This window comes from Hydra vulgaris, chromosome 03 (assembly GCF_038396675.1).
Source record: "Hydra vulgaris chromosome 03, alternate assembly HydraT2T_AEP".
Classification (NCBI taxonomy): Eukaryota; Metazoa; Cnidaria; class Hydrozoa; order Anthoathecata; family Hydridae; genus Hydra; species Hydra vulgaris.
This window is the reverse complement of record NC_088922.1, coordinates 69,832,962-69,859,927: the sequence shown is the minus strand read 5'-3', so window position 1 is coordinate 69,859,927 and position 26,966 is coordinate 69,832,962. Positions and strand designations below refer to the sequence as shown.

Sequence of the window (26,966 nt, the reverse complement as noted above, 5' to 3'; positions counted from 1 at the left end):
ATATATATATATATATATATATATATATATATATATATGTATGTATTCTAAAAAGATTTTAAAAATATTTAAAAACAGTATAGAATTTTAAAATGCCAAAAAACTCGTCACTACGCTGTTTCCTGCGTCATAATTGTTTATCAAATTTTGATGTAGAACGTATTGCTTCATATGACAAAGACCATTTTCAGAACACATATATAATATCAGCTCAACCTGAAACAAAGTATTGATGTTTTTAAAAAAAAAATAAAACATTAATAAAAATCTTTATTAAAAACAATGAATAAAAGAAAAAAACAAACCTTTATTAGAACGAAAGAAAAACCAGGAGGGATTGTCAGACTTATTTCGTCTTTATTCAAAGTCCCTGTTTTGACATCTATTACTAATAATTTATTTTTTTATAAAGAGATGAGAAAATTACAATAACAATAAAAAAAGAACTATTTCCTATGAAAAAAAACAAAATAAATATAAATAAAAAACGAAAAAACACACAACCTGCTTCCGACGATAAGGTAAGCTGCCATTTACTATCAACTTCGTCAGTATAATGAAAACCCGTCGGAAGATTAACATGTAAAAAGAAAGTTGAATGGTTACTTAGACTACATTTTTTGGGATCCAAAACTGTGACAGAAGTATTAGCACCAACCAACAATTTTTCCGACGTCTTAGATACAGCAACAGGAAAACTATCTAAGCTATCCATTTCCAAAATTTCAAGCTAAAATTAAAATTTTTTTAAAGACAAAGATCCAATTTTTAAAATTTTTGATATAAAACACTATTACGATTTAGATTTATTACAAAAACTTACCATGGAAAATCGACAAAATGTGAGGTTATGAAACCAAATGAATTACCATGAGAAAAATCAAACTGTGGTCAAGGTGGTGTTAAAATAAAAGGTGTAGTGTTTTGAAATAAAACGAAATGACTATTCAATTAAGTATTCGGATAACTTACCGTCGATACTAATCTAGTTGTGAGGTTTAATACTCGAATCAAATGATTATTAGTATCAGCAATATAAATTGTATCATCGAGACAAATTATGCCACCTGGTTCATTGAACTCAGCTGATAAAAAATCTCCATTCTTAATGCCTACAACACCATTGCCAGCCAATGTGGTACACGAGAGATTACTCAGATTAACAATTTTAATCTAGAACACAAGAACGTTATTATATTTTACTGATAGTATGTTATTATACTAATATATATGTTATTATACATATATATACATATATATATATATATATATATATATATATATATATATATATATATATATATATATATATATATATATATATATATATAAATTATGTTAGTGTATTAGTTAGTATGTTCTAAAAGAACAGAGCAATAATAAATTAAATTCTTCCTGATGAACCTACTGATGGTGAAACACAGTGTTGTAGTAATCAAAAATTAGATAAGTGTTTTTACTAATTTATATATATATATATATATATATATATATATATATATATATATATATATATATATATATATATATATATATACACATACATATATATATATATATATACACATACATATATACATATACACATACATATATACATATACACAGACATATATATATATATACATATATATATATACACACATACATATACATATATACATACATTCATATATGTGTGTGTGTGTGTGTGTGTGTGTGTGTGTGTATATATGTATATATATATCAAGGAGCCTGTTTATTTACGCGAGAATATAATATCAAAAATATTTAACCACAAAGTAGAACCACTGAATACCAAAATGTCTAATATACAAAAAGAAAATAACTGTAAAAAACGATGGAATTTTTATCCAAAAAATAAAAAAAACCTGACGAAGATTCCATAATTCTAATAATTAAAAAGTATAAAAAAAAAAAAAAAAAGATTTATTTAAAAAACTATGGACATGAACATATATTCACTGAAATCAACTTTTTATAACTTGCTAAAAAAACTCAATCATTAGATTATTACAAGCACCCCAACACCATAAACACCCAAAATAAGTTTAATATTAAAAAAGTTTAAAAAGTTAAAAAATCTCAGTGTTATTATACTGATAAATATGATATTATACTGTTAGATTAAATTATGTCATTAACAGAATAGTTGATGTCACAAAAAACAACAAATAAAGATTTTTTAAAATACTTTTCATACTGCAACTTCAACTCTACCTGTAAAAGCATCAGCATTATTCAAATTTATGTCAACATTATTTAAATTTATGTCAACATTATTTAAAATTATGTCAACATTATTTAAATTTATGTCAACATTATTTAAAATTATGTCAACAAACATCTTTTCAAAAAGCATAAAATAATTAGGGCATACACAAATATGTTTTGAAAGCAGCAAAAAAATTTGGGCACACAAAGATACATAAATTACTATCACAGTAATATAGTAATAAAAATATCAAGGCACTAAAAATGTAATTAAAACCCCAAAACATATTTTGAAGATTAATGCAAACAAAGTAGCAGGCATTGTAACATGAATTGAATGTAACAAAAAATTGCATTATATATAGTTTATACATAGGTAAATAACTAAATACATACGAAAATATAAATAAGAACATTAAAAACTTACAACATACAATCATAACAAGGAACTTAAAACCTGCTGTAAATGAAACATGAAAAAAATTATCAAAAAAATGTTTTAATAACAGAGTCATAAAGTATACCTTGTGGTTGTAAGAGTCTGCAACATACAAATGCCCATTAACGGCTGCTACATCAAGTGGATGTTGAAGCTTTGCATTTAAACCTATTCCATCAACATCACCATATGAAAATAAGTTCTAAAAATATTAATTCATTCAAAGTATTCATTTAATTAACCATAGCATTTATTCATTGCAGTTTTATAATAGATAACTTAAAATAAATTTACAAACCAAGGAAGACTTTTAACTAAGTATTGTTAGAAATATATTGTTACATATTCTTTAAGAATACTATTAATAAATATATAATAATAAATAAATTATAATAATAATATTGGAAATAATGTGTGGCTGAATTATAAATAGTGAAAATATGTTGTCATTATTTTAAAATTTTTTTAGAAAATAAGAAAATTTTTATTATCTATTAAATATGAAGAAGAACATTTTTATAACTAATGTCAATAGAAACGGTCATCTTTACTAAACTAAATAATAGTACAAAGGCAGAGTATAAGTGATTTAAATATATTTAAAGAGTACTTAGTTAAAAAAAAATGATTTAGAAGTTTATTTTTAAATTGACCACAAACGTTTTCTTTAACTATTTGTCTTTTTATTTTGCTTAAAAAAAAAAAAAATTTAATACTTTTTTTTTTTAAAATTCTGATTCATTTCCACCAAGACTACAAGCAACCACTGTTAAGTTATGAGTTACTAGAAAACAAAGAATAGAACTAAAGAGCAAAGAAATGGTTGACAGAAGACTCGAAGTTGTAGGTTGTATGAGTCAGGAAAACATGAAATTGGGAGAGAATTCTCCCTATTTCCCAATTCTCCCAAAAAGGGTTGAAGTGGCGGGAAAAAAACTAGATGAACAAATGTCATCAGAGCATACAGGGACAGATACAGTAAAAGATTAGAACTTTGCTGAATGGCGAGTGAAGAGAGAATGAGTTTTGGTTAATGAAACTAGAGATGATAGCTCTTTCGAGCAGTGACCACAACAGTATTTGTAGAAAAGAGAAAGATTGGCAACTTTAGAGGGACAAAAGAGTTTGGCAGATAGAGCGAGTCCAACTATGTTTTCAATACATTTTTGGACCTTGTCTAGAAGAGAAAGAAAATCGTTAGAAGAACCAGCCCATACAAGACAGCAGTATTCTATAGAGGGGTGAATAAGAGATTTGTGGAGATAGAGAATGGAATCAGGATAAAAAAGGTAAGAAAATGGCAAACACGTTAAAAAGAAACAATCTTAGTAGATGCTAATTTAGCTATCAATTGTATACATGGTTTCCATGAGAGATCAGCAGTGAAAGATAACTCATGAAGACGTAAAAATGACTCAGTGAGAGGGTTGCCATACATAAATATAGGAATGTTGACAGTATTGCGAAAGTTATTTGCAGTAAACAACTGAAGTTTTTTGGAGTTAAAATTTGCAAGCCACTGCAAGCCCCAATCTGTTACATAAGTAGGATCAGATTCATGATTAACTGCCTGTTCTAAGCAATCAAAAAGAAAAGACTTTTTGTCAAAACAGGACTATAAAGTTGATTCATCAGCAAATAAAGCAACTTTAGATGTAAGATTGTCACCAAGATCATTAATGTAGATAAGAAACAAAACACAACCAAGAATATAACCTTGAGGTACCCCAGAAGTTACTGGAAATGAAGAAGGTGTTTGGCCTTCAGGGATGACTTTGATAATGTGGTTAGAAAGAAGCGATTTGAGAACCTGAAAAACTTTCCATAAGAAGCATGCTAATGGAGAATACCAGCAAGCCAAACTTTGTTGAAAGTTTTAGATATGTCAAGAGCAATACCCAGAGCCTCCATCTAGTGCACATTAAAATCTTTCAGTCACAGCAGTTAACAACCATATTGTTTGTCTGACAGTAAGTTATTTGACTGGAGATGGGGTGTGAGATATTTACTAATAAAAGACTCAAAGACCTTGCTAATAATAAATCAAAGACTGATCAGACAATAGTTGGAGGGATCAGAATGTTCTCCATAGTTTTTAAAAATTGGAATCGCAGATGCTATTTTCAAACAGGCAGGAAAACAAGACTCAGTCAAGCACATATTAAATAGTTTAGAGAGAACTGAAGAGAGTTCTGGAGAACAATTTTGTAAGACTATGACAGGAATGTTGTCTGAACCACAAGTCATAGTAGAGTTTAATTTAGATATGACTTTAGCAATGGAAGCTGGAGTGATTTACATGTCTAACAATTGGTTAACCTGTTTAATTATAATGGAAAGAAGAGAATGGCCTTAAGATTTGAGTGTCAAATTAGAAGAAAAGTTCTTTGCAAATAGTTCTGCTTTATGCTTGGGAGAGGAAATAAGGTCAGTCAAATGAATGAATGAAATGAATGAGAGATGGAATGTCAGACCTACTTTTATGACGATGTTGAAGATTTTCCAAAAATCTCAAGAGCCTAACTTCTTGCTGTGCCAGCAGGGTCAGTGGCGTTAGAGCCAGGCCATTCAGGCAATGAGCATTAAAGTCACCAATAATAACAATATTGGCAGAGGGGTAAAGAGAGAGGGCATGGTCAATTTGATCAGAAACTACATCTAAAAGTGTACAGCCTTGGGAAGAAGGAGAGCAATAAAGAATAAAGAGAAAGGTAATAGATTGAAGTAGTGTTAAGCGAAAGCACATAAAAGAATGGTCAAAGGATTTGAACCTGATTTCACAAAAAATAGGTGAGTTAATGAGTATATATACCCCAAGCCAAGCATGCGACTATTGGAGTCTTTGTAAATCAAAGGATAGTACCCATCAACACTGAAATTTTGAAATTACAAAAGTAAGCAAGTCTGGTGAAATTTGCAAGAGGTAAGATTCAACTGATGGAAGGTTGTTTCGTAGACCATAAAGATTAGTAAAAAATATATTAAAACAGTTAGGTGATGGGGATGGTTTTTTATATTTAATATTTTGAGTTACTTTTAGCATGTTTTAAGTTTAAAGAGAACTTGACTTATTCACAGATAGAGCACTGCCTCCTAAGCAATGAGCTTTGCAATTTTCTCAGTCCTGTTAATTAACCCTAAGTCATAACATAGCCACTTATGTGGCCTCAACAATCGGCACCAAAAGCATTAACAGGAACACCATCCATGCGCAACACGGGACTGTTAATACTCTGATATTTTGCAGCTGTTGATGGAATCAGCCTCTCTGAGAGTTACCACAGAGTTCAGGAAACCTTACTACCAGCCAGCCTCAGAACCATTAAACTAAGTTTTAGAGCTCTACCCTCAATAGGAGATAACAGGAAGAGTTGCATAGCCACTCAAGAGTTGCATATCAAATTCAAAAACAATGAATTGAAAAAATGTAATAAAATAACAGGTTTTAAATTAAACAAGTTTAAAAAAATTGAACACAAAATCAATGCTCAGAATTGTCTGAAGGTGATAATAAAAAAACAGAAAATAAAAAAAACAACTGACAAAATAAAAAAAAAGGTTAGTGGAAAGCTGTAGAAAGAATGTAAATTCTAAATAGTGAATACATAAGTAATGAAAGTTTTTAGTAAACTTTAATGAAATTTATAAAAGCATGTATGCAAAGATAATTTCAGCATTTCTGAAAAGCTGGGATAAAAAATTACTTCAAAATAAAAAATGCAAAGTTTAAGAGCAACATAAATCGGAAAAAATTGATTTTGGATGAATCAAATACAAATATTAAAATGTGGTTAAATCTGCATTTTAAAGTTATTTTGGTGTAGCACAGTGTTCTTGTGTAATATTTGGCGTAACACAGTGTTCTTGTGTTTAACACAGTTGTTTTGATGTTACACTGTGTAGCAATATTTAAAATAGCCACAATTATGACTGGTGAAAAAATATAAAAAGAAAAACTTTTTTCTTTATTTGTCCATATACTAGATAAAACAGAGATAAAAACAGTTGCTGATTTCTTGTTATCTAATCCAAAAATTTACAGAAAATTAACATGGAGAGATGATATGAGATTAAATCATAAAATTAGTTCAAGAAGAAAACTTGGGAAAAATTAAGGAGAGTTAAAGAAATTTTTGAATAAACCAACTACACCCAAAATATCAATCACTCCTTGAAAAAAACCAGTCACATCCTAAATATTATTCAACCCTTGAAAAAACCAATCACACCCTAGATGCTGCTAGAAAATTTTTATTTTTATACCAACCTTAAATATTGTGATTCAAAAATTTGCAAATGCATCATCCATTCACCATCACTCATTCACCTAACTAGATTTTTTAATTTGATCTAAACAGGTTTTTTCTTTTCAAACCTCGGTGTAGTTAAGGCAATTTACAAATTATTCGAATTCCTTTTTTTGGAATTAACATGGTTTTATCAGTGTATTATGCCCAAACAAGAGCTTTAAATGGTACAATTTTTTTTGCTTCAGGTTTTTTTAAATTTGAAGAAACTTTTCTTTTTTTTATACAATTTTCAAAGCCTTTCTACTACCCCTAATAGTGAATCTAAAAAACACCATTTTGGAGTCTTTAGATCACTTTCGCTTATTGAAGTTTACATAAATTTAGTTAAAACCTTTTGAAAAAGTGCCTTAATTTACTATAGATCCTAGTTTTAATCCATTCTGACGTATATTAACTATATATAGTTGTCAAAATACAATATTTCTGTCAATTTTTGCAAAAAATACTAGAATTCTGACCAAGAAAGATCATTATAATTAAGAAAAATTACCAATAAACGATCAGAACATATCATATTATTAAACTATGATGTTCATTTTACCTTAGCAACGTATTTATTAAAAATTTTATTCAAATTTGGACAAGCTATTGAGATTTGAAAAAGATTTTTTTTTTTAAAAAAAGGAATCATTGGTCTGGGTTTTATCGCTATAAACATTTATATTTTATGATACTGCAAAATTCATCATTTTAATTTTTTTCAACTTTACATAATTCACAGACCAGATTATTTAACAGAAATATGCCATAGGCAACAAAATATCATACAGACGCTTTAATACTTTAAAATTGCCTTAACTACTTGGAGACTCTACGTGAAACTTTTCTTTTACACACAAAACAAAAACTAGTAACAAAATCAGAAGTATTAAAAAAAAATAAAAGACAAAAACCCAACTCCACCCAGCGGTGGATCTAGGGTGATGCCACTGATGATATGCATGCATCAGTCTTTTTTTACTCCACTAAATTTAAGTGTATCTCTTTTTCACTTTTTTCCTTAATAAAAAGTTAAAGTAGAAATTAGAATCTGATATTCAACGAAATTGAAACATTATTTAACATAAACTCCAAAAAAAATTAAGGTAAACTCAATTTTATTTGATCTCTATAGTTTTTATTTGTTACTTAGACAAAATTTCCTGAGTTTTGGAGCAACTGATGAATTGTTCTTCTCTACATACAAACATGATTGATTAAAGAAAAAATATTTTACACTTTAACCAACCTTATTTGTACATTTTTACAAATTTTTCAGATTGATTTGTAGCAAGTGATGAAATCTTGTTGTAATTGTACTCTAAATCATAAATGATTGGTTAAAAAAAAGTTTTAAACCAATCGCTATTTATTAATATATTAATATACAATAACAGTTGCAACAGTTTTTTTTTAGTTTTTTATTTAGGTGCCTTGTGAAGTCCTTACAGTCTTATCACAAAGCACCGTAGATGAGCAAGTCATGAACCGATGTCGCAAAACTTGCCAGGGGTGGGGTTTGAACCACGGATCCTTTGTTTCTGAGGCAAGTGCGCTACGACTATGCCATGGCTGCTACAAACCTTCTGGAAAAAAATACAAAAATGTTTCAAAAAAGATAGAGAATGTTTTTTTTTTACAACCAATCAATTTTGTAAAGTTTAGAACAATTGCATCAGTTGCTCCAAATCATTCAATATTTACAAAAATTCTGATATGCCACCTATTATACATCACTTGTAATTCTTGTTATAGGACTTTGCTAGTAAATTAAAGTTTTAAAAGGAAAATTATTTTTTGAGTCTCAAATGCAATTAAGGCTAGGCATTAGCTAAATATTCGCAAATATAAAAATCAGTTAACTGAAGAGTTGAAAATTTTGAATAACAAGTGTCCATTGCAGCCATATAGTCAGTCTTATATAAATTTTGAAATGGATTTTTTTATTAAAAAGCAAAAAGATAGTAAGATTATGTGGCTTTTAGGTAAAACACTATTACTATAGTTAAAAGTGTTTCATATTTCCAGCTAGAAAAAAAAATAAACTGAGTTTGTTTTAGTATATTTTTTTATTTATTTAAGGTCATCTGAAGATGGAAATTGCCTGTACATTTCAGCTTCTCTTTTAAGCGACTCGTCTCTGAAAAAAATTATTATATTAAGGCTTTTAACTTCCATTGAATTGTTTGAAAAAGCTTCCTACTATGCAAGGTACTCACTTTGTGTTAAACAGGGTGAAAACAATAATTTTTCTAATCTTTCCAGTGAGCTAACAGCCTGTTATAAAGGCTATTACAGGGTGTCTGCCAAAATCTTAAGGTGATTTCCCTGACCTTCCCCTGATTTTTTCCTGATCAGAATCTCTTTTACCTGATTATCGACCTTTTTTCCTGATTTTTATTTCAGTTTTATGAGCTTTACCACACTGAAAAAGGATTGAGGAATAATACATGGAAAAATCATGTACAGCTAAAAATAAAGCATCATTATTACATTTATCAGAGTACTGTTAGTATGTTGTCATTGTTACTATTGTTATTAAAGTATATTTAAACTTTAATCAAAGTAAAATGTAAAAATGCTATGTTTTCATCGACTCTATAAACTGTTTTGATAAATAGCATTCAGAACAAAACTGAATTACACAAGCAATGTAAAAGTAAAAAGCTAAAATCAACATATATTTAAAAGATGAAAAATAGACATAACCAAATGGTTCAGAAAAAATAATACTGAAAGAATGATAAAAGTTTAAACAAAATTTTTATTTCTTGTTAAAAAGACTGAAAAAGTATTGCCACATAAATATTAAAAATCTTTTCAAAAATAAATAATAACTTATATAATATACTTTTAAATATCTATATAAATTTAGATTTTACTGTATATAAATAATAATAAACTAATATTTAAAATTTCAAAATTTTTTATGTTTCTTAAATAATAAATCAATCGTTTCATATAATTTTTTAATCACTTCTTTCTTCTTTTTCCTCCCTACAAGAATAACTTTTGCTTCAATAGCATAAGTATGAGCTTTTTCAGCATCATTTGCAGCTTTGATAAGAACTGCTTCTGAATCACTTTTAGTGTTTTTTTTTACTTTTTCCAAAATAAACTTTTTAGATTGTAAGTCCTTTATGTCTATAGCAAATAAGCCACTTTTTCGCTTTCAAGCACCTGTAAGCTCAGTTTCTTTTTGAGCAGCAATTTCAATCTTTTGTTGATTTTTTGACAGATTCTCTCAGTTCCTTAGAGATAACTATAGGTTCCAGGTTTAAGTCAAGAGCTTTCATATGGTCATACACAATTCTCTGGCTTATTAATGATTTACTCATTAAATTAGGTTGTAACATATTCTTGTTAATGTTAAACTCTCTTTCAACCGCTGCTTGATCATCAAAAAGAGTCAACACCATTTTGATTAATTTGGACAACGCTGGATAATCATCTAAACCACCAACTTTAGAAAGAAAGAACTCATCCAATCTATCATTTACTTTGTTGAAATTCATGAAAAGTTTTTAGAGACAATCTTTTCTAAATATCTCTTTAGAGATATTTAGAAAAGCTCTAATTCTTTATATGATGTTTCAACATATCTTGCCCGTGATAAACTCTTAACCGCTGACAAAGATGATGCAATTTTGTTAGTAAACAGAGTATTTTTTCCTAATTCTATATTTGTTTTTCCAATATCTACTAATATGAAAAGATCATTTAAAATTGAATGGCTCAGCACGTTTTCTTGGTTAGCTTATTCAAACAAAGAAGATGGAGCTTACTGTCTTCCTTGTACTTTGTTAGGCGCTAATTTAGTTTTCAAGCCTCATCAAGAGTGGTAATGCTGTTTGTGATTTAAAAAAATAGAAGAGAAAAGTTGTGTTTTAAATCAAAGGTCTATGTTTTCATTTTACATGAAAGGTCTATGCATTACTTTCACATTGCGACTTCAAAAGTAATGTTATTTAGGTTGATTTAAATAATTCTCATTTAAAACTTCTTTCCAATAACCAAAAAAAATTAGTTCCAATAATCCAAACAATAATATTTCTTGGTAGAAATGATCTAGCATTTTGCAGACATCGTAATGATTCCAAACATCATCCTGATATTGGGAAACCTTTTACACAAAAGTTTGGAGTAGGTAACTTCATAGAGCTTTAAAATTTTCTTGTTGATGCTGGTGATAAAATATTATCTAATCATCTTTCTTCAATTCTAAAAACTGCAACCTATCTAACAAAAACTACCCAAAACCAACTTATTGATTCTTGTGGGAAAGCAATTAAGGAAGCTTTTAATATAAAATGTTAAGCATTCAATTTTTTTTTCAATTCTTTGTGATGAAGCAGTTGACTGTTCAAATACTGAACAAATATCACTTGTTTTAAAATATGTAAATTCAAATGAGATTTGTGAGAATTCCTTAAGATTTATTGATTGCAAGATCTGGTCTTAGTCTATCTTTTAATGTACTAATACACTTCAAGAAATTGGACTTGATATTCAAAATTGTTGTATGGCAGGTGAATATAAAGGAGTTACTTCTTGAGTAAAAGCTCTTAATCATAAAGCTACTTTTATTCATTGTGCAAGCCATAGACTTAGTTTAGTTGTAGCGGCTGTATGCCAAGTTTAAAAAGTGAAAAATCTTCTTGGCCAAGTTAAAGATATTTTTTATATTTTTAACTTATCCTAAGCATATTTTTAACTTATCCTAAGCATAGTAACTAAAAAAAAATTAAAGTCCAAATCAGGAAAAATTAATAGATGCTTGTCGAACAGCATGAACTCAAAAGCTGAGATGTCTTGATGTTTTTTTTTATAATTTTATACCTGTTATTCATGCTATAGAAGAAATAGGATTAAATGAATCAAAGGAATACGACAGTGAAACTGCTTCCAAATCCTCTTTTATATGGTGTATAAAACTAAATAATAATTTTTTCAGAGTTTATTAATTACTTACTGTAGGGTCTCTGTCTGCACCAACAACTCCCTTAACAGCTCCTGTTTTTAAATCAACACTTCTAATGCTACTGCTTTCGCTGTCTGCTACAAAAAGTTGATTTTTTATAATAGCTAAACCAGATGGCTGAGCAAAAGAAGCTTTTGTAGGATAACTGTTGTTACGATTTTCTTCTTCGCCACTCCCAGCAAACCTTAGTGCAACTTCCTTTTTTTGATGCCTATTAAGTATTTTTAATGGATACTTTTAATTATTTTTATTGAACAATTTTAAATATTTGTAATGGATACTTTATTTTTAAAGTTTTATAAACATTTTTATCAAACATTGAAAAAAAAAAGAAAGATCTAAACAACAGATTACGACAATAAGACAATAACAAAAAAAAACAATCAAAATGACAATTTAAAAAAATCAAGAACAATCAAGCAACATGACAATAGAGAAATAATGACAATTAAAACAACCAATAGCAATTGACACCAAAGTATCTCATACAATAACCAAAAAAAATAAATAAAAAAATAAAATGCTTGTACTAAAAAAAATAAACACAGAAAAAAGTAATGTTTAAAAAAAAAGAGAAAAAAAAAAGGTTTTTTTTACTTTTTTAAATTAATTACCCTTTTTTAAGCCACAGACCATCTTTTAAAAAATAACACCAAATTTGGTGGGTTCCGGCAACAGCAATGTATAAACAGTTATTTACACAATCTGTTGTATCAGAACCTAGTGAAAAAATTAAAAAGTAAAATGTTGATTTAATTATAGCAAACATTTTATTTTAAAAGAAAAATAGAGTACCAGGGGAAGCACCAACAACAACATCCCAAGGAGAACTAATCTCTTGTTCTATTCCTAACTTGCCACCATCTTTATCTTTGCCTTGCTTTCCATTACCAACAATAGTCTTTGTTATCCAATTTGCAACATTAATCTTAAAACAGAAATATCAGAATATCTTATTAAATTTTATAAATCCAAATAATAAAATACAAAAAATAATCAACTATAAGAGTTATAATGATAAATTTGAAAAAAAGAATTAAATTTAAAAAACAATTATTGCTAATAGCTTCAATTTGAAAAAAATTGAAAAGATATAATTATCAAATTTAAAAGATGTAATTGATTAAAAACAATATAAAGATTTTCTTTATTTATTAAATGATTATTACCAATTTTTTAAATATAGAACTAAAAATAACTAGAGAATAAAAATATAAAATAACAAACTATATAATAAAAATAATAAAAAATAAAAAATTAGAATATATTAAGAACAATTGAAGAAAACTTCAAAATATTTTTTTCATGAAGCAGATTAAAATTTCTTGTAAAAAAATAGTTTTGCGATAAAACCCAATGGTGGTAAAACTTGGTGGTGGTGAACCCAGTTTGAAATGTGGCTAGCTAACACTGTATTAAAAATTTTCTCTAATTAAAAAATAATAAAGTAAAGAGTAAAGTACAGAAAATATTGAACAAAAAAATTTTCATTAAATTTCATTACCACCAAATTGTTTTAATCTATACTTTACAAATAATCATGGTCTTTAAAGTAACTTTTCATCCATTCATTCTTATCGTATGAGAAATTCAACTTCTTTCTCATTTTAAGACTAATATAAATTTTGTTGTTTGATCTTCAGATCTTAGTGTTTATGCCTCTAATAGTAACATGCTTGGTCTAGGCATAAACTTAAGTATAAACCTATTTGCTGTGAAATCAGGTTTGAATTTTCTGACTATTCTTTCATTTAGCACCTCTTCACTCAATCACCTCTCTCTTTGTTCTTTATCATTCTCCTTCCTTTCTCATAACTCCTTAGCCAAAATTGTTGTTATTAGTAACTTCAATGCTCACCACACTTAATGGCTATAATATACTGAGCCTCGCTTGCCTCAAAAGTTAAAAATTTTTGTTTCAAAAACTCCAACAATTTTGACACAAAAAAAACAAATGTCCCATAGCTTTTATCTCAGAATTCCTCTACATAAGACCCACATATTATCTCCACTCTATTATCTCCACTACTACTTTTTACTACTACCTTAAAGCTGACTTAAAGTTATTTTGTTCATGATGGTCCTTGAGCTGATTTCTTTCTCTTCTTTGCTAAAAATTGTCTTCTTCATAATTTGCTCGATTCAGGTAAGCATTAAAGCTTTTATTTCTTCTTGTCAAAAAGGAATTAAAATCAAGCCTCATGTACATTAAATGTTTACTGCTACAAACTGCTACAAGCCTCTCATAGAAAACATATGCTAATTTTGCCTCTCATTATTATGTAATATTTTTACTCTTAATTTCTTATTTGTCCTGTATGAATTAATTGTTATATTTGAGCTGGTTCTTCTAATTAGGCTCTTTCTGTTTTAGATAAAATTTAAAAACATAAAAATTGTAATATTGTAGGACTTGCTCTAGCTGTTAAACCTGAGCCTCTATCCCATTGTTGCAATGATCATGCATAATCGCTTCATGCACTTCTCACTTTTTTGCAAATACTACCATGATTGTTTCTTTTATTGACATGTTTGCCTGACTCGTAATATTTACAGTTCTTTAAGCTGTCAACTGCTTTCTTGCTTGTCAACTCTTGTTATCTGTTAACTTCTAACTTAATAGGTGGTCAATTGCAGCCTCGTTAAGGGATGAATTTGTTTGTGAAAAAAAAAGTAACAGGTATTCTATATTAAATTAATTAATTAAAAATTACTTGTCAATGGTTAGTCTGAATAGTCTCATATTGTATTAAGTTTGCATCATAACTTCATGTTGTTGTAAGTTTGTCTCAATAACCACATGTTGTTATAAGTTTGTCTCAACAATCTCATGTTGTTATAAGTTTGTCTCAACAATCTCATGTTGTTATAAGTTTGTCTCAACAACCTCATGTTGTTATAAGTTTGTCTCAACAACCTCATGTTGTTATAAGTTTGTCTCAACAACCTCATGTTGTTATAAGTTTGTCTCAACAACCTCATGTTGTTATAAGTTTGTCTTAATAACCTCATGTTGTAATATATTTGTCTCAACAACCTCATGTAAAAAAAAGTAAAAAAGTCTTCTTATTTTTTTTTTGTAATTAATTTATCAAATATAAAAATATTTTTTATTTTTCATTTTTACATAATTCAGATCAAAACAAATTAAAGAAAAAATCAAAAAAAGTTTAATAATCGAAAAAACTGCTATTATTAAATAAAAAATTTGCTATTATTAAATACACAATATACCTCTTACCTCGCTTACCTCTTCTTTTTATGCTTAAACTTATTAGTCCACTTTTCTATTTGTCAGTGCAAGTGCAAAAATTTTTAGATTACACTTGCACTTATTTCAGTTATCAATATCAAAAAATTTTAATTGGTTAATTGCATTTCATACTATTACAAATTTGCAGTGTCTATATAAACAAACTAATGTCTTTAAAATATTTTGTTTTATGCAAAATATTCTACCCATAAAAAACAAAAAACCAGATTCTAAATGTTTTTTCAATGTAATAAAAAGGTCCTTACTCAGTGATGACTTAATTTTACCTGTCAAACATAAGCTTTATTATTGTGTCTGTCAAAATTAACTTGACATTCTTGCAATAAAGTGAATTTTACTTTTAAAAGTGCTGAAATAGTAGATGAAACTAATTAAAAATCTTTCTGTAAAATTTATACTTAATTTTAAAAATAAAGGACTAGAAACTCTGTTTTAAATATCAAGTTTAAATATCTGATTAAATACCAAGTAAAAAAACTTTAATATTTGTATTTCTTAAAAACAAAGGGAGTTTTGAGGCTGATTAAATAAAAATGTCATTAAAAAGAATTTTTACTCGATATTTAATCGGCTTGGAGAAGTCTTGGGTGTGGCAGAATGAAGTAAAATTTTTTTGTCAATGAAGACCATTTTTTACTGAAAATCATGATAAAGACATTAAACACAGATCTTGATTTCTTCATTTTGGTCTTGATTTCTTCATTCTGGCTCTCTTATCGATATACCATGTTTCAAATAGATTTTGATATCAGTGTACTTGGCAAGAGTTTAATGATAAGTAAATGACTGCATCCAAATTTTTGACCAGCTTGCATCATTGAAACCTGATAAATGTGGTCATTTTCTTTCTTGGAGGTCAAAAACTTGACCCCCAAGGTGATTGAGTGTCTGAAAACATGATTTTCAGACACTCTATCACCTTGGGGGTCATGATTTTGGCTACACAATCACTTCTTTGCACTCTTTTGTGTCCAGAATTATTCTCAGCACATTAAATTATACCATAGTGCTTCTTGGAATTTGTCTTGAAGTGATCTACAACTTTTTACCTTGCAGTTTATTATTCAAATAGAACTCATAAATCCATTTTCTAATCTCTTCGCACTCGGACACCATTTTTTCTTAATTTTATTATTTATCTAAAAACAAGTTAACTAACTTATAGAGAACTAAATAAGTTTTAAAAGGGATATAGATATTAAAAAAAGTTTAGCTTGTGACATTAAAAAGTCAGATAAAGGTTTTTTTTTTGTCATACTGTCTTTTCTCATTTATGTAAATGTGTTGGCATTGCTGTCAAGAAAATTTATGTAAATTTATGTAAATGTGTTGGCATTGCTGTCAAGAAAATTTATGCAAATTTATGTAAATGTGTTGGCATTGCTGTCAAGAAAATTTATGTAAATGTGTTGGCATTGCTGTCAAGAAAATTTGTTACTTAGTTTTATTGTTAATGGTAACATGAAAAGAGCATTTTGAAAGAACTAAAGAATACAAACTTAATAAACATTAACATTTTACTCTTTAGCATGATCTAGATGACAATGACAATGTTTTACAAAAAATACAGACACTAAAATTTTGGGCCTGTAAAAATTTAAGGTTTTGTCCATATCAAGTCTTAATCATGGTCATGACCATGTCTTTATCGTGGTCATGATCAACATGGTCGTGATTATGTCTTGATCATGGTCTTTAAGTAGGAAGCCTTGATAAAAAAAATAACAAAAAGATTTACAAAAACAATTTTTTGTGTGATGCAGTTGTAGACTATTCAATTTTTTGCATTAAAATTTCCACAAATTTTCAACGTTTTTTTAGTTTTTTTCAGAAGTTTTTTTTTATAAAAAGAAACTTTTAAATAATTTAAATAAAAAAATATTTTGAGTTTATGAAATATTTAATAGTTTATATGTCATTTAAATGTAAAAAATATTTAATATGTAATTTTTAATATGTTATTTTAATTTACTTAGCACAGTTTTTGTTCAGAAGAGTTTTTGCATGAATATTTACCTACAACAAAATATTTTTTTCTTTCCTAAACATTTGCTATTTTTCCAGGACTTTCCCAAACATTTGCTTTTTTTTTCAATTTGTAGAAGCTGTTTTGCAAAAAAATTTTGAAACCTAGAAATTTTTAGAGGAAGTAGCCACCCAACATTAACATAAAAGCAAAAACTTAATTTATATAAACAAAGCTGTTTTTAAAGATCTTAAAAAAAATTAAGAAGATATTATAAACTATTAACAAACCTCTCTGATTGAATGGTTTTCAGTGTCAGCTACAAAAATAACATTTTCAAACCATGACAAACCTTGGGGTGAAGAAAACTGGGAAACGTGCGCTTCACCATCTTTTAAGCCTGAAAAACCTGAACCGATTCTTTTAACAACATTGCCATTTCTTTCGATTATTAAAACTTGATGATGACCAGAATCTGACACTGCTAACATTTTTCCACATGGAGATGCTGTTAACTTTCCAGGGTATCTCAAATTTTTAAACTTCAAAGAATTCTTTTCTAACTGAATTGGAAGTGCATGACAGCTTAACAAACCTAAATTTGCATGCTTTAATTTATTCTAAACTAAGACTTTTATTTCTGTATAGCAATATAATTAGTTAACAAACAATTTTTATTTAAAATAAAAATTAATAATTAATAAAAAATTAAAATTTTATCAAAACCTCAACAAATATCTCAATACCTAAAAAAATTTAGCAACATAATTTTTTTATTTAAACTCTTTGGAATCATTTTTAGCTACATTTTAGTTAATATGTGCATAACCAGTGCAAAAATATTTCAAAATTTCGATATATATCCTTTAATTCCTGTTCAGTTTCAAGTCAAACCTCATTATACTCCATGGTTTTCACCCTCTGGCGCAGCTCTTTTATTTAAGCATAACCATTTTTTTCATCTTTTTCAAAAGAACAACTCTCTTGAGAACAAAGATCTTTTTATTATTGCAAGTAATCAATGGGAAAAGGTGGTGTCTAATGCTAAGCTTCAATATTTTTAGTTTAGAAAATATTGCAGCTTAGCAACCATCAGCAAATATTAGGCTCTAGAGATTATTGGAAAATCTTTAACAGTGTCATTAACAAAGTGTCATTAACAAAGTTTAGTCAAATATTCCATCTTTAATTCATGGTTCTTATCTTATCACCTCTCTCAAGGATTAGTCAGAACTCTTTTCAAAGCACTTTTCCTCTATTTCTTATAACACATTACATCCAAATCATTCTGGCTTTATTAGTAATAAAGAAAGGAGTATGTTGTTGTCATTACTAATTAGTAATTAGTAATGACAACAACATACTCCTTTCTTGACAGAAGGTCTTCTCTTTTTAATTGTTTAGAACAGACAACCAATCTTGATTCTGTTTTCTCTTTTGCAACAGGTTGTAGCTTGCAGTGGCTTGTGAATTTATTTGCTACATAAAACTATCATAATACTGCTGATATTCCTATTGAATGACAATTCAATCACTGAGTCCTCTTCTTTAATCCTTCTTGGATTATTATTCATACATACCGTATATACAATCAATGGCAAAATTTGCATCTGCATACATTCTCTTTATTGTGCTTTCCATTCTCTGATTCTGAAAATCTCTTATTTATCCCTGTATGGAATACTGTTGTCATATTTAGGATGTTCTTCTAATGATGCTTTTTCTTTTTCTTTCAAAAAAAAAATTATTACAAAAATGTAATTGAAAAAATCAAACACAAAAAGAATTTAATAATTACTATAAAGTCTTTGTTTTTTATAAACATTTAATTATGTTATGATTAATGAACATTAACATTATGAACATTAGCAAAAAGCTAAAAGATAAATTTATTTTACATTGTTATACTGCAACATTACCTATAAAATTATTGTTTTAAATAAGTATGAAAAATTGGATTGCATCCGAATATCTGATTTATTAATAACTTTTGATCTGGATCCGAATTCATAAAAAACAGGATCAGACATCTAGTCTGCTATTTTCATAAAGGATATTATTTAATTCATTTACCAGATCGAAAAATAGAATATCAGGTTATTTGGATAATTTTGCTCACCTCAACTGACAATATATAATAGTGTTAACAGCCTTATTGGAAGTTTGTATAAAAAAAATTAACTATTCAAAAAAAAGATTATTAAATACCTGCAATTTACTAATGCTTGTATGTATACTACTTATGCATACATTATGGAAGTATATTGTTGTACATTTCTGTGTATGTATACTACTACAGGTTTTAGTTATAGATTTGTGGTTACTTGTGTTTTTAAATGCAGCGCTAAGTTTTTTAGAAAAAATTTAAAAATAAAACTTCTTTTACATTTTATTAAAATTTTTTTCACATGAATACACATCTATAACTGCTATGTTATATCTAACCCATAAATGTTGTATTAACAATTTCAGATCTAGTTTTAATTTTAAAACAATCATAAAGAAGCATAAAGATTATGAAGCAAGAGCTGGTACTTTTTGCTAAATACTGGGGCTAAAAAAAAGGAAAACTCTGGCATTCAAAAATTTTTTCAAAATGATAAAAAAATAATAAACAAGAATTTCAAAACTTTTCGGTTGCAATTTTAACAATATTTTAAAATAATGCAGGGGAGAGTAGGGCACCATCCACATGGTAGTTGTGGAGGCATCTTAAGAGTTGTGACAATCACTTTCATATGATAAAACAGCTTAAGAATGACGCTTAAGAATGAGATTTAAAATTATGTATTATTAGGATTTCTCAAATGTGAACTGGTCCATTGGACAAAATATTTGTGTTATAATTATTAATTTATTTTTTTAAGTAAAAATTTCTTTATGTTTCAAGTAAATATTTTTTTATGCCTTTTCTCTATGTTTTATACTTTTTATTTACTTTTTTAACTCTAATTTTACTTTAAATAGTCTCACATGTTTAACCTATTATATTTTGGTAGTTAATAAATTTAATTTTGTAAGTATAAATTTATTTATAACTAAAAGTGTATCATGGTGCCCACTCTCCCCTACATATTAGTACAAAAAGGAATTTCGCCCATAACTGGCTTCCTTTATAAGTTAATTTATAATAAATTTTAAGTTAAAGTTTATTTTGTAAACATAACTATCAGCTAAGGAAGTACACTTAGAAAGGAATTAGACTTGGAAAGTACAGCTAAGGATGTACCAGGAAGTACAGTTAGCTACTAGTAACAGGCTCTGAAGATTTGAAGATCTATTACATACAAGTGCTTTCACCACTAGACTTCTATTCGCATATTTTTATTTTATTTTATTACAAACATTATTTGTTTACAATGAATTTATTATATATATATATATATATATACATATATATATATATATATATATATATATATATATATATATATATATATATATATATATATATATATATATATATATATATATATACATATATATATATATATATATATATATATATATATATATATATATATATATATATATATATACATATATATATACATATATAAATATATATACATACATACATATATATATATATATATATATATATATATATATATATATATATATATATATATATATTTATATATACAGTAGAATCCCGTTAACTCAGACCCTGGATAAGTCCGCCCTTTACTAAGTCAGACAAGTTTTCAATTACCCTTGAATTCTCTATACATATCAAAAGCTTCGCTTAACTCGGACATTTGCTAAGTCGGACAAAATATATATACCCCTTCAGAGTTCGAGTTAACGGAATTCTACTGTATATACATATACATATATATACATATATATATATATATATATATATATATATATATATATATATATATATATATACATATATATATATTGAGACAGGGTCGGACTGACCAAGGAGGTTGGGGGATTCTCCCCTGGGCCCCTGCTATGCATGAAAGTTCTAAGCCTCACTATAAATCAAGATGCACAAATAAAACACACAAAAATACAAATAAATAATAACTAATTATTGTTAATATGCATCAGTTTTGCAAAGACAATACAATAAATACGATTATTTTCTACGATTAAAATATTAAATGTTTAATAAAATATACAAAGACATCGTAAAGCAGGTTTATATTATTTATTAGTGGTAGAGTAAATTATCTTGAGTAAGAGTCTAAAAAATAAATTTATTACATAAAAACATTAAATTTCGTGTTTTAATCAAGTCATGTATAAATATTTTATAAAAGCCCAGGGCTCTGGAGAGGAAAAAAATGTGCTGGTGCAAATAGCAATTGGGCCCCCCTCCTAATGATGATTATTTTATTCAGAACGTAATAATAATTATAGTAATAAGCACTCGCTTTTAAGAAGCCTTAACTTCCCAAGCCTTACTTCCCAACCATAGAGGGTCAGAATTATTTAATGGGGCTGGAGATTTTATTATTTAAAATATTGTTACTTCTTAGTAAACATATTTCAGTTTTTTGTACTTATATAAAATATATTGCAAAATACAATTGGAGTTCGACTTTAAATATTATAAATATATTATAATAAAATATACAATTATATATACAAAGTATTTAATATTTTATTATAAAACTAAAATTAAAATCTTTGATTTTTAATTTTGTGTTAATGGCTATGTTCTTTAAATAAAAAATTACAATTCGTATTTGGTTACCATAACCATAAATCCATTTTAGCATGGCAATAATGCGCAGAAAATAAAGTTGTGCAACACTGCAATTTAGAATTACTATATTTTTAAAACCTTGTGCATGAATTTATTTTTTTAAAAGTGTCAAATAAATTGATGGACGGATTGCATGATCAAAGATATGGAAATTTGCATGCACATTATTAGAAATTTCCTAGCCCTTAAAACAAAAAACTATGTGATTAAAGGTTTAACTTATTTTTGCAAAAATTTTCACTACAATAAGGGCCCCGTCTATGTGTCCCCCTGGCATCAGTCTGACTCAGTATTGAAAAACTTACTACTGCTGCTAATTGGTACATATACATGCAATTACACACATTTCATTAATAATTTACAACTTAAAAAATCATCAACTTTTTTATTTAGAAGTTAATGTCTTATCCTTAAAATCATTAAAAAAATATTTAATAAACAACAAACCTTTATTTCCATATCTTTTTAATGCAAATTCTACAAAGTTGAATAAGAAATTTCTATGACCTTCTCCAACTAAATATAAAAGTACTTGTCCAATAGGACTAACAACAACAAGTGTTGGCCAGCATTGAATATTCATTTCATTCCATAGAACAGCATTTGGATCATTCACAACAGGATGAGAGATATCATATCGAATAACTGCACTAAGAATATTTGACAAGATCTTCTCATTTTGAAACTTAGCAGAATGAATACCTAAAACTACTAAACCATCTTGGACAGAAAAACTTTCTTCAAGATCATGCAAATCTAAGCAAAAAAAAAGCTTCTTCAAGATCATACAAATCTATCCACAAATTTATGCATAAAAAAAACCTTTTTCAAAAATCATGCAAACTTTTGTATCAAAAAAAAAAAAAGCTTCTTTAAGATCATACAAATCTATGCAAAAAAAAAAAAAAAAGAATTACAAACTTTTTCAAGATCATGGAAATTAAAGAATAATAAAAAAAAAAGCTTCTTCAAGATCATGGAAACTTATGCATAAAAGAAAAAAGCTTCTTCAAAATCATGCAAATTTATGCATAGAAAAAAAAGGCAATCCATTGAAAATGTGCCAATACTTGTTCACCATTTTACCACATAATGGGCATATTGAATGTGTGTTCTCATTAATTCAAACTCAGTGGACATATAAATACAATTTGCTTTCTATTGACACAATGAAATGTATAAATCAATGTGTTATTAATGTTAAAATTTCATGTAGTGAGTTCTACAATTAAATAAAAGAGAAAAAAGAGCTGCTACAAAAACCAGATCATCTGAAAAATATGGTTTGACAAAGTAGAGCAATAATGAAGTCAGGGAAGAATGAAGGCAAGTGAAGATTGTATGTGATGAAGTATTTTTGATTTTTCTAGTCTTTACTCAACCAAGAGCTCTGAACCAGGAAGCATTTTACATCTAAGTTGACACCTAAGCATTGCCTAGAACAGGGAACTCAACAAGGCATTAGGAAATATGGCAGGTCATGCCGGGTTAGGTGTTATCAGTAGCAGGGTGATCACAATAATTCTGATTCTGATCTAAAAATTATATGAATCATTTTACATTTTCATTACACCATAATCTTTTTTTTTTAAAATACAATACTATTTGACAATCTATAAAAAAAATGATGAGCATTTAATAAATCAAAATCCTGACAGATTTTTAATTTAACATATTTATGGAAAAACTAGTGATCACAAACGTTAAAAAAATATTATGAAGAAAGCGCTAGCAAACCATATAAGTATATGTATTATTTGGTATAAATCTAACATAATAAATCTTGAAACTTTGTTCTTATGCTCTCCAATAACCAATAAAGCACAACATAGCAAGTTTAAAAGTTTCAAAATTATTAAAAATTCTAAACTTAAACTACCAGTAAAAAAGTTATTTGAGTTTAATTTTCAATTATTATTATTTTATAATAACTGTAGTATAACTGCAGTAATTAAAATATGAATTACATTTAAACTTTAATCACAAACTATATTTAAATTAATCTATGCAGATCAGTGACAGATCCAGGAAATTTTGGTGGGGGGAGGGGGATGTTGAAATATTTTTGTATTTTGTACCACAGTTGCTAAATAAAAAAAAAAAAGGTCCTCAATTTCTAAGATATTTTAGAATTTTCAGATTCTGATGCATACCTCCGCCCCCTGGATCTGTCACTTATACAGATCAGTGTATAAAAATGGTTTAAAATATAAAACAGCTTATGTGTTAAAAACAAACTTACCTGGTAATATATGCATACAATTAATACAACAATAAGTGAAAAAATCTAGGACACAGAGCTTTCCTCTCAGATCTTTATTAAACTGTAACTTTTCTTTTACATTTAACCATTGAAAACCAAAATCAAACTCTGGCACCTTAATATTGCATACCTCAATGTCTTCTAAAAACACTTGAGTCAATTTTTCGAAATCATCTGGATTTGCATTTACAGCACCTAAGTAATCTATACTCTTCAAACTCATCTTACTAAACATTTTTAACTTCTTTTTTAATCTTGAAGTTTTATTTGCTAATAATAACAGTAATTGATAAAAATAGTGAAAGAATAAAAGTTAAAACAAAATATAATAAAACATAAAAAAAAACTAAAAGCATTGAATGTGACAATTAGAATTTGATTCCTCTTGAAGTAAAAACATTAAAAAAATTGGTTGACTCGTATTTCAGGTATGCAAACTAATTAAATTAAAAATGTAACTTGCATATTGTGTATTAAAAAGTAAGTAAAAAGTTCTTTTGTTTTAAAAGTATTTTTTGAATAAAAGAGTTTGCACAAATTAAGAAATTTTAAAAAAGAATTAATTTTGTAAAACGTTAAAACTTAAAATATAAAAAGAGTCTACCAAAATAATATTATCTGTACTTTTACACTTTGTTTTCATCATGCTTTTTTAGTTAAAAAATCTATTTCATTTTATTGAGACAAGAGTTGCAATAAAAGAAGACAAAGTGCAACAAGTGAAGCTTCATTTACATGTTCTTTATATAAGTTAGTTGGGAGAAATTCAATCACAAACAAAAATATAACTTTTAATGAATTTGTTATACTTTTTAAATCATGTTTTTTTATTGAATGGTTGATTGTAGTTTGTCAGTTTTTTATAATTAACTATTAATAAAAAAAAAATTTTCCTTTGGCTTTCATGATGTTGCATAATTATACAATAACATTTTGTAAAACACTTTTTAATTTTAAATATTCTTAGTTTCGTTTTTGCTTTTTTTGTTTTCTGTACATAAAATGAGACTCAACCAAAAAACTAAACAAAACATGATAAGGTAAAGCTTATATTTAACACATTAAAAATTACAGTAAAAAAAATAACAGCAACAAAAATAAATAAAACTAATATTTATATAAACTCCTTTATTTCCTTTGCTTCATTTATTATTATATTAATAAACAACTTTGTTGTATCATAGGTTGCAAAACTAATACCAACTGCAATAGGTCCTTTTATCCAATTGATACTTAAACCCTTATAGAAACCTTTAATAAAACCTTCAGTTTTTAAAACATAAGACAGTGTCCAAAATATATTTTTATATATGTAACCTTTTCCATCAATTCCATCTATCTGCATTCTTCTTCTAACAATATCCATCGGATAGGTCACTGTTTGGCCACAAGCTCCAGCAATAGCACCAAATAGCAATCTATTGATAATTAAAATTTCATGGTTATTATTATTATAGTAATGTTTCTTTAGCGATTCATAAACAAAAAATGAAACACCAGCATAAGGCAAAATACCAATAACAGTTGGTATAAAACCATTATAAAAAGTTCGAATTCCTTCTTCTTTATAAATTGTTACAAACGTGTGTCTGAGGCTTTTGTATTTGGAAAAATTTGATACAGCCATTCTTGCACGAACCATATCAAGAGGATAAGTTAAAATTACAGCTGTTGCTCCAGCCATTGATCCTGCTAATAGCCTCTTTAGTGGAGGCAGAGTTTCATGGTTTACACTTCCTAATAATCTTTTAATTTCCTCATGTGCAGTAAATTGAATAGCAGCATAGGGAATAACACGAGCCATCATTGCACTGTTACCCCTCCACCAACTACGTAGCCCGTACTGAGTATAACTCTTAGAAAGATTTTCAATAGCTTTTGCATAAGTAAAGGGCGTTTTTGAGACCTGAAACATTATTTTTGTTCTATCTAATGGAGCTATCACTGTTTTAGCAAGAGCACCAGCACATGCCCCTGCAAATAAAGAAGTTATAACATCTCTTTTTGAAAACTTTTTTTCAATTACTTTAGCAACTGACTTTGTACTTGTATCATTACTTAAAGGAAGAGGGAAAGGTTGATCTTGAACTTTGCTTTTATCAGTGGCATAAGTCATACTTTAAGGTTCAAGAACACGACTAAACGTTAAAAAATGTATGCATTAATAAATTTCGATGATATTTCAGAGTAGAGCTTTACAATTTGCTGCGAGATTACCAATATAAGAATTGACAAAAAGTATTCTAATAATCAAAACATTATCCTGCTTATCAACCCCGCATATAAAGTCTGCACGTCCGAATTCGCAATACAAAGTCATTTTATTATTATTTAACTTTTATTTCGCTGATTAAACAATATTACAATTTTTCATATAAAATAATTAACATCGTAAACATAAAAAATCTTTATAAAAAATGTTTTTAATCTTTTTAATTTATAATATATATACTGTTATAATCAGTCAGGAACTCAAAGAAGGTAAGGATGATGCGTTTATCATCACAACCTTTTCATAAAGCCCCTTTGAAATTGAAATTGAAATAAAAATAAAAAAACACTTTAATTTTTAAAGAAAAATAAAAATTTAATAAAGCAGAACTCATTTTCTTTTTTTTTGTGTGTGTAAAAAATTGAAAACACACAAAAAAATAATAATAATAAAATTAAAACACATAAGAAGAAAAAAAATCAAAGATAAATAAAAAGAAAAAATACAAAAAAATCTGAAAACAAATACTGTAGACTATAATATATATGTCATGAATTAAGGGGATGCATTTTAGTTTGTTGTTTAAACGATGAAATGCTGTC

General features: G+C 27.3%; 2 protein-coding genes across 2 annotated transcripts; both read right to left on the bottom strand.

The window, feature by feature from the left end:
- Positions 1–55: 55 nt before the first annotated feature.
- LOC100205230 (NHL repeat-containing protein 2) lies at positions 56–24,428 on the bottom strand. The gene is made up of 11 exons (XM_065794114.1): positions 24,132–24,428; positions 22,337–22,645; positions 17,454–17,758; positions 12,719–12,851; positions 12,538–12,643; positions 11,915–12,134; positions 2,739–2,855; positions 973–1,173; positions 505–730; positions 306–388; positions 56–216 (listed from the first exon to the last, which is right to left on the bottom strand). Exons 1-11 carry the CDS (start codon positions 24,385–24,387, stop codon positions 88–90), a joined length of 2,085 nt encoding a protein of 694 aa, XP_065650186.1. The 5' UTR covers positions 24,388–24,428; the 3' UTR covers positions 56–87.
- Positions 24,429–25,183: 755 nt separating this feature from the next.
- On the bottom strand, positions 25,184–26,455 carry LOC100209454 (mitochondrial coenzyme A transporter SLC25A42). The gene has a single exon (XM_065794113.1). The coding sequence runs from the start codon at positions 26,266–26,268 to the stop codon at positions 25,267–25,269; it is 1,002 nt and encodes a 333-aa protein (XP_065650185.1). The 5' UTR covers positions 26,269–26,455; the 3' UTR covers positions 25,184–25,266.
- Positions 26,456–26,966: the final 511 nt, after the last annotated feature.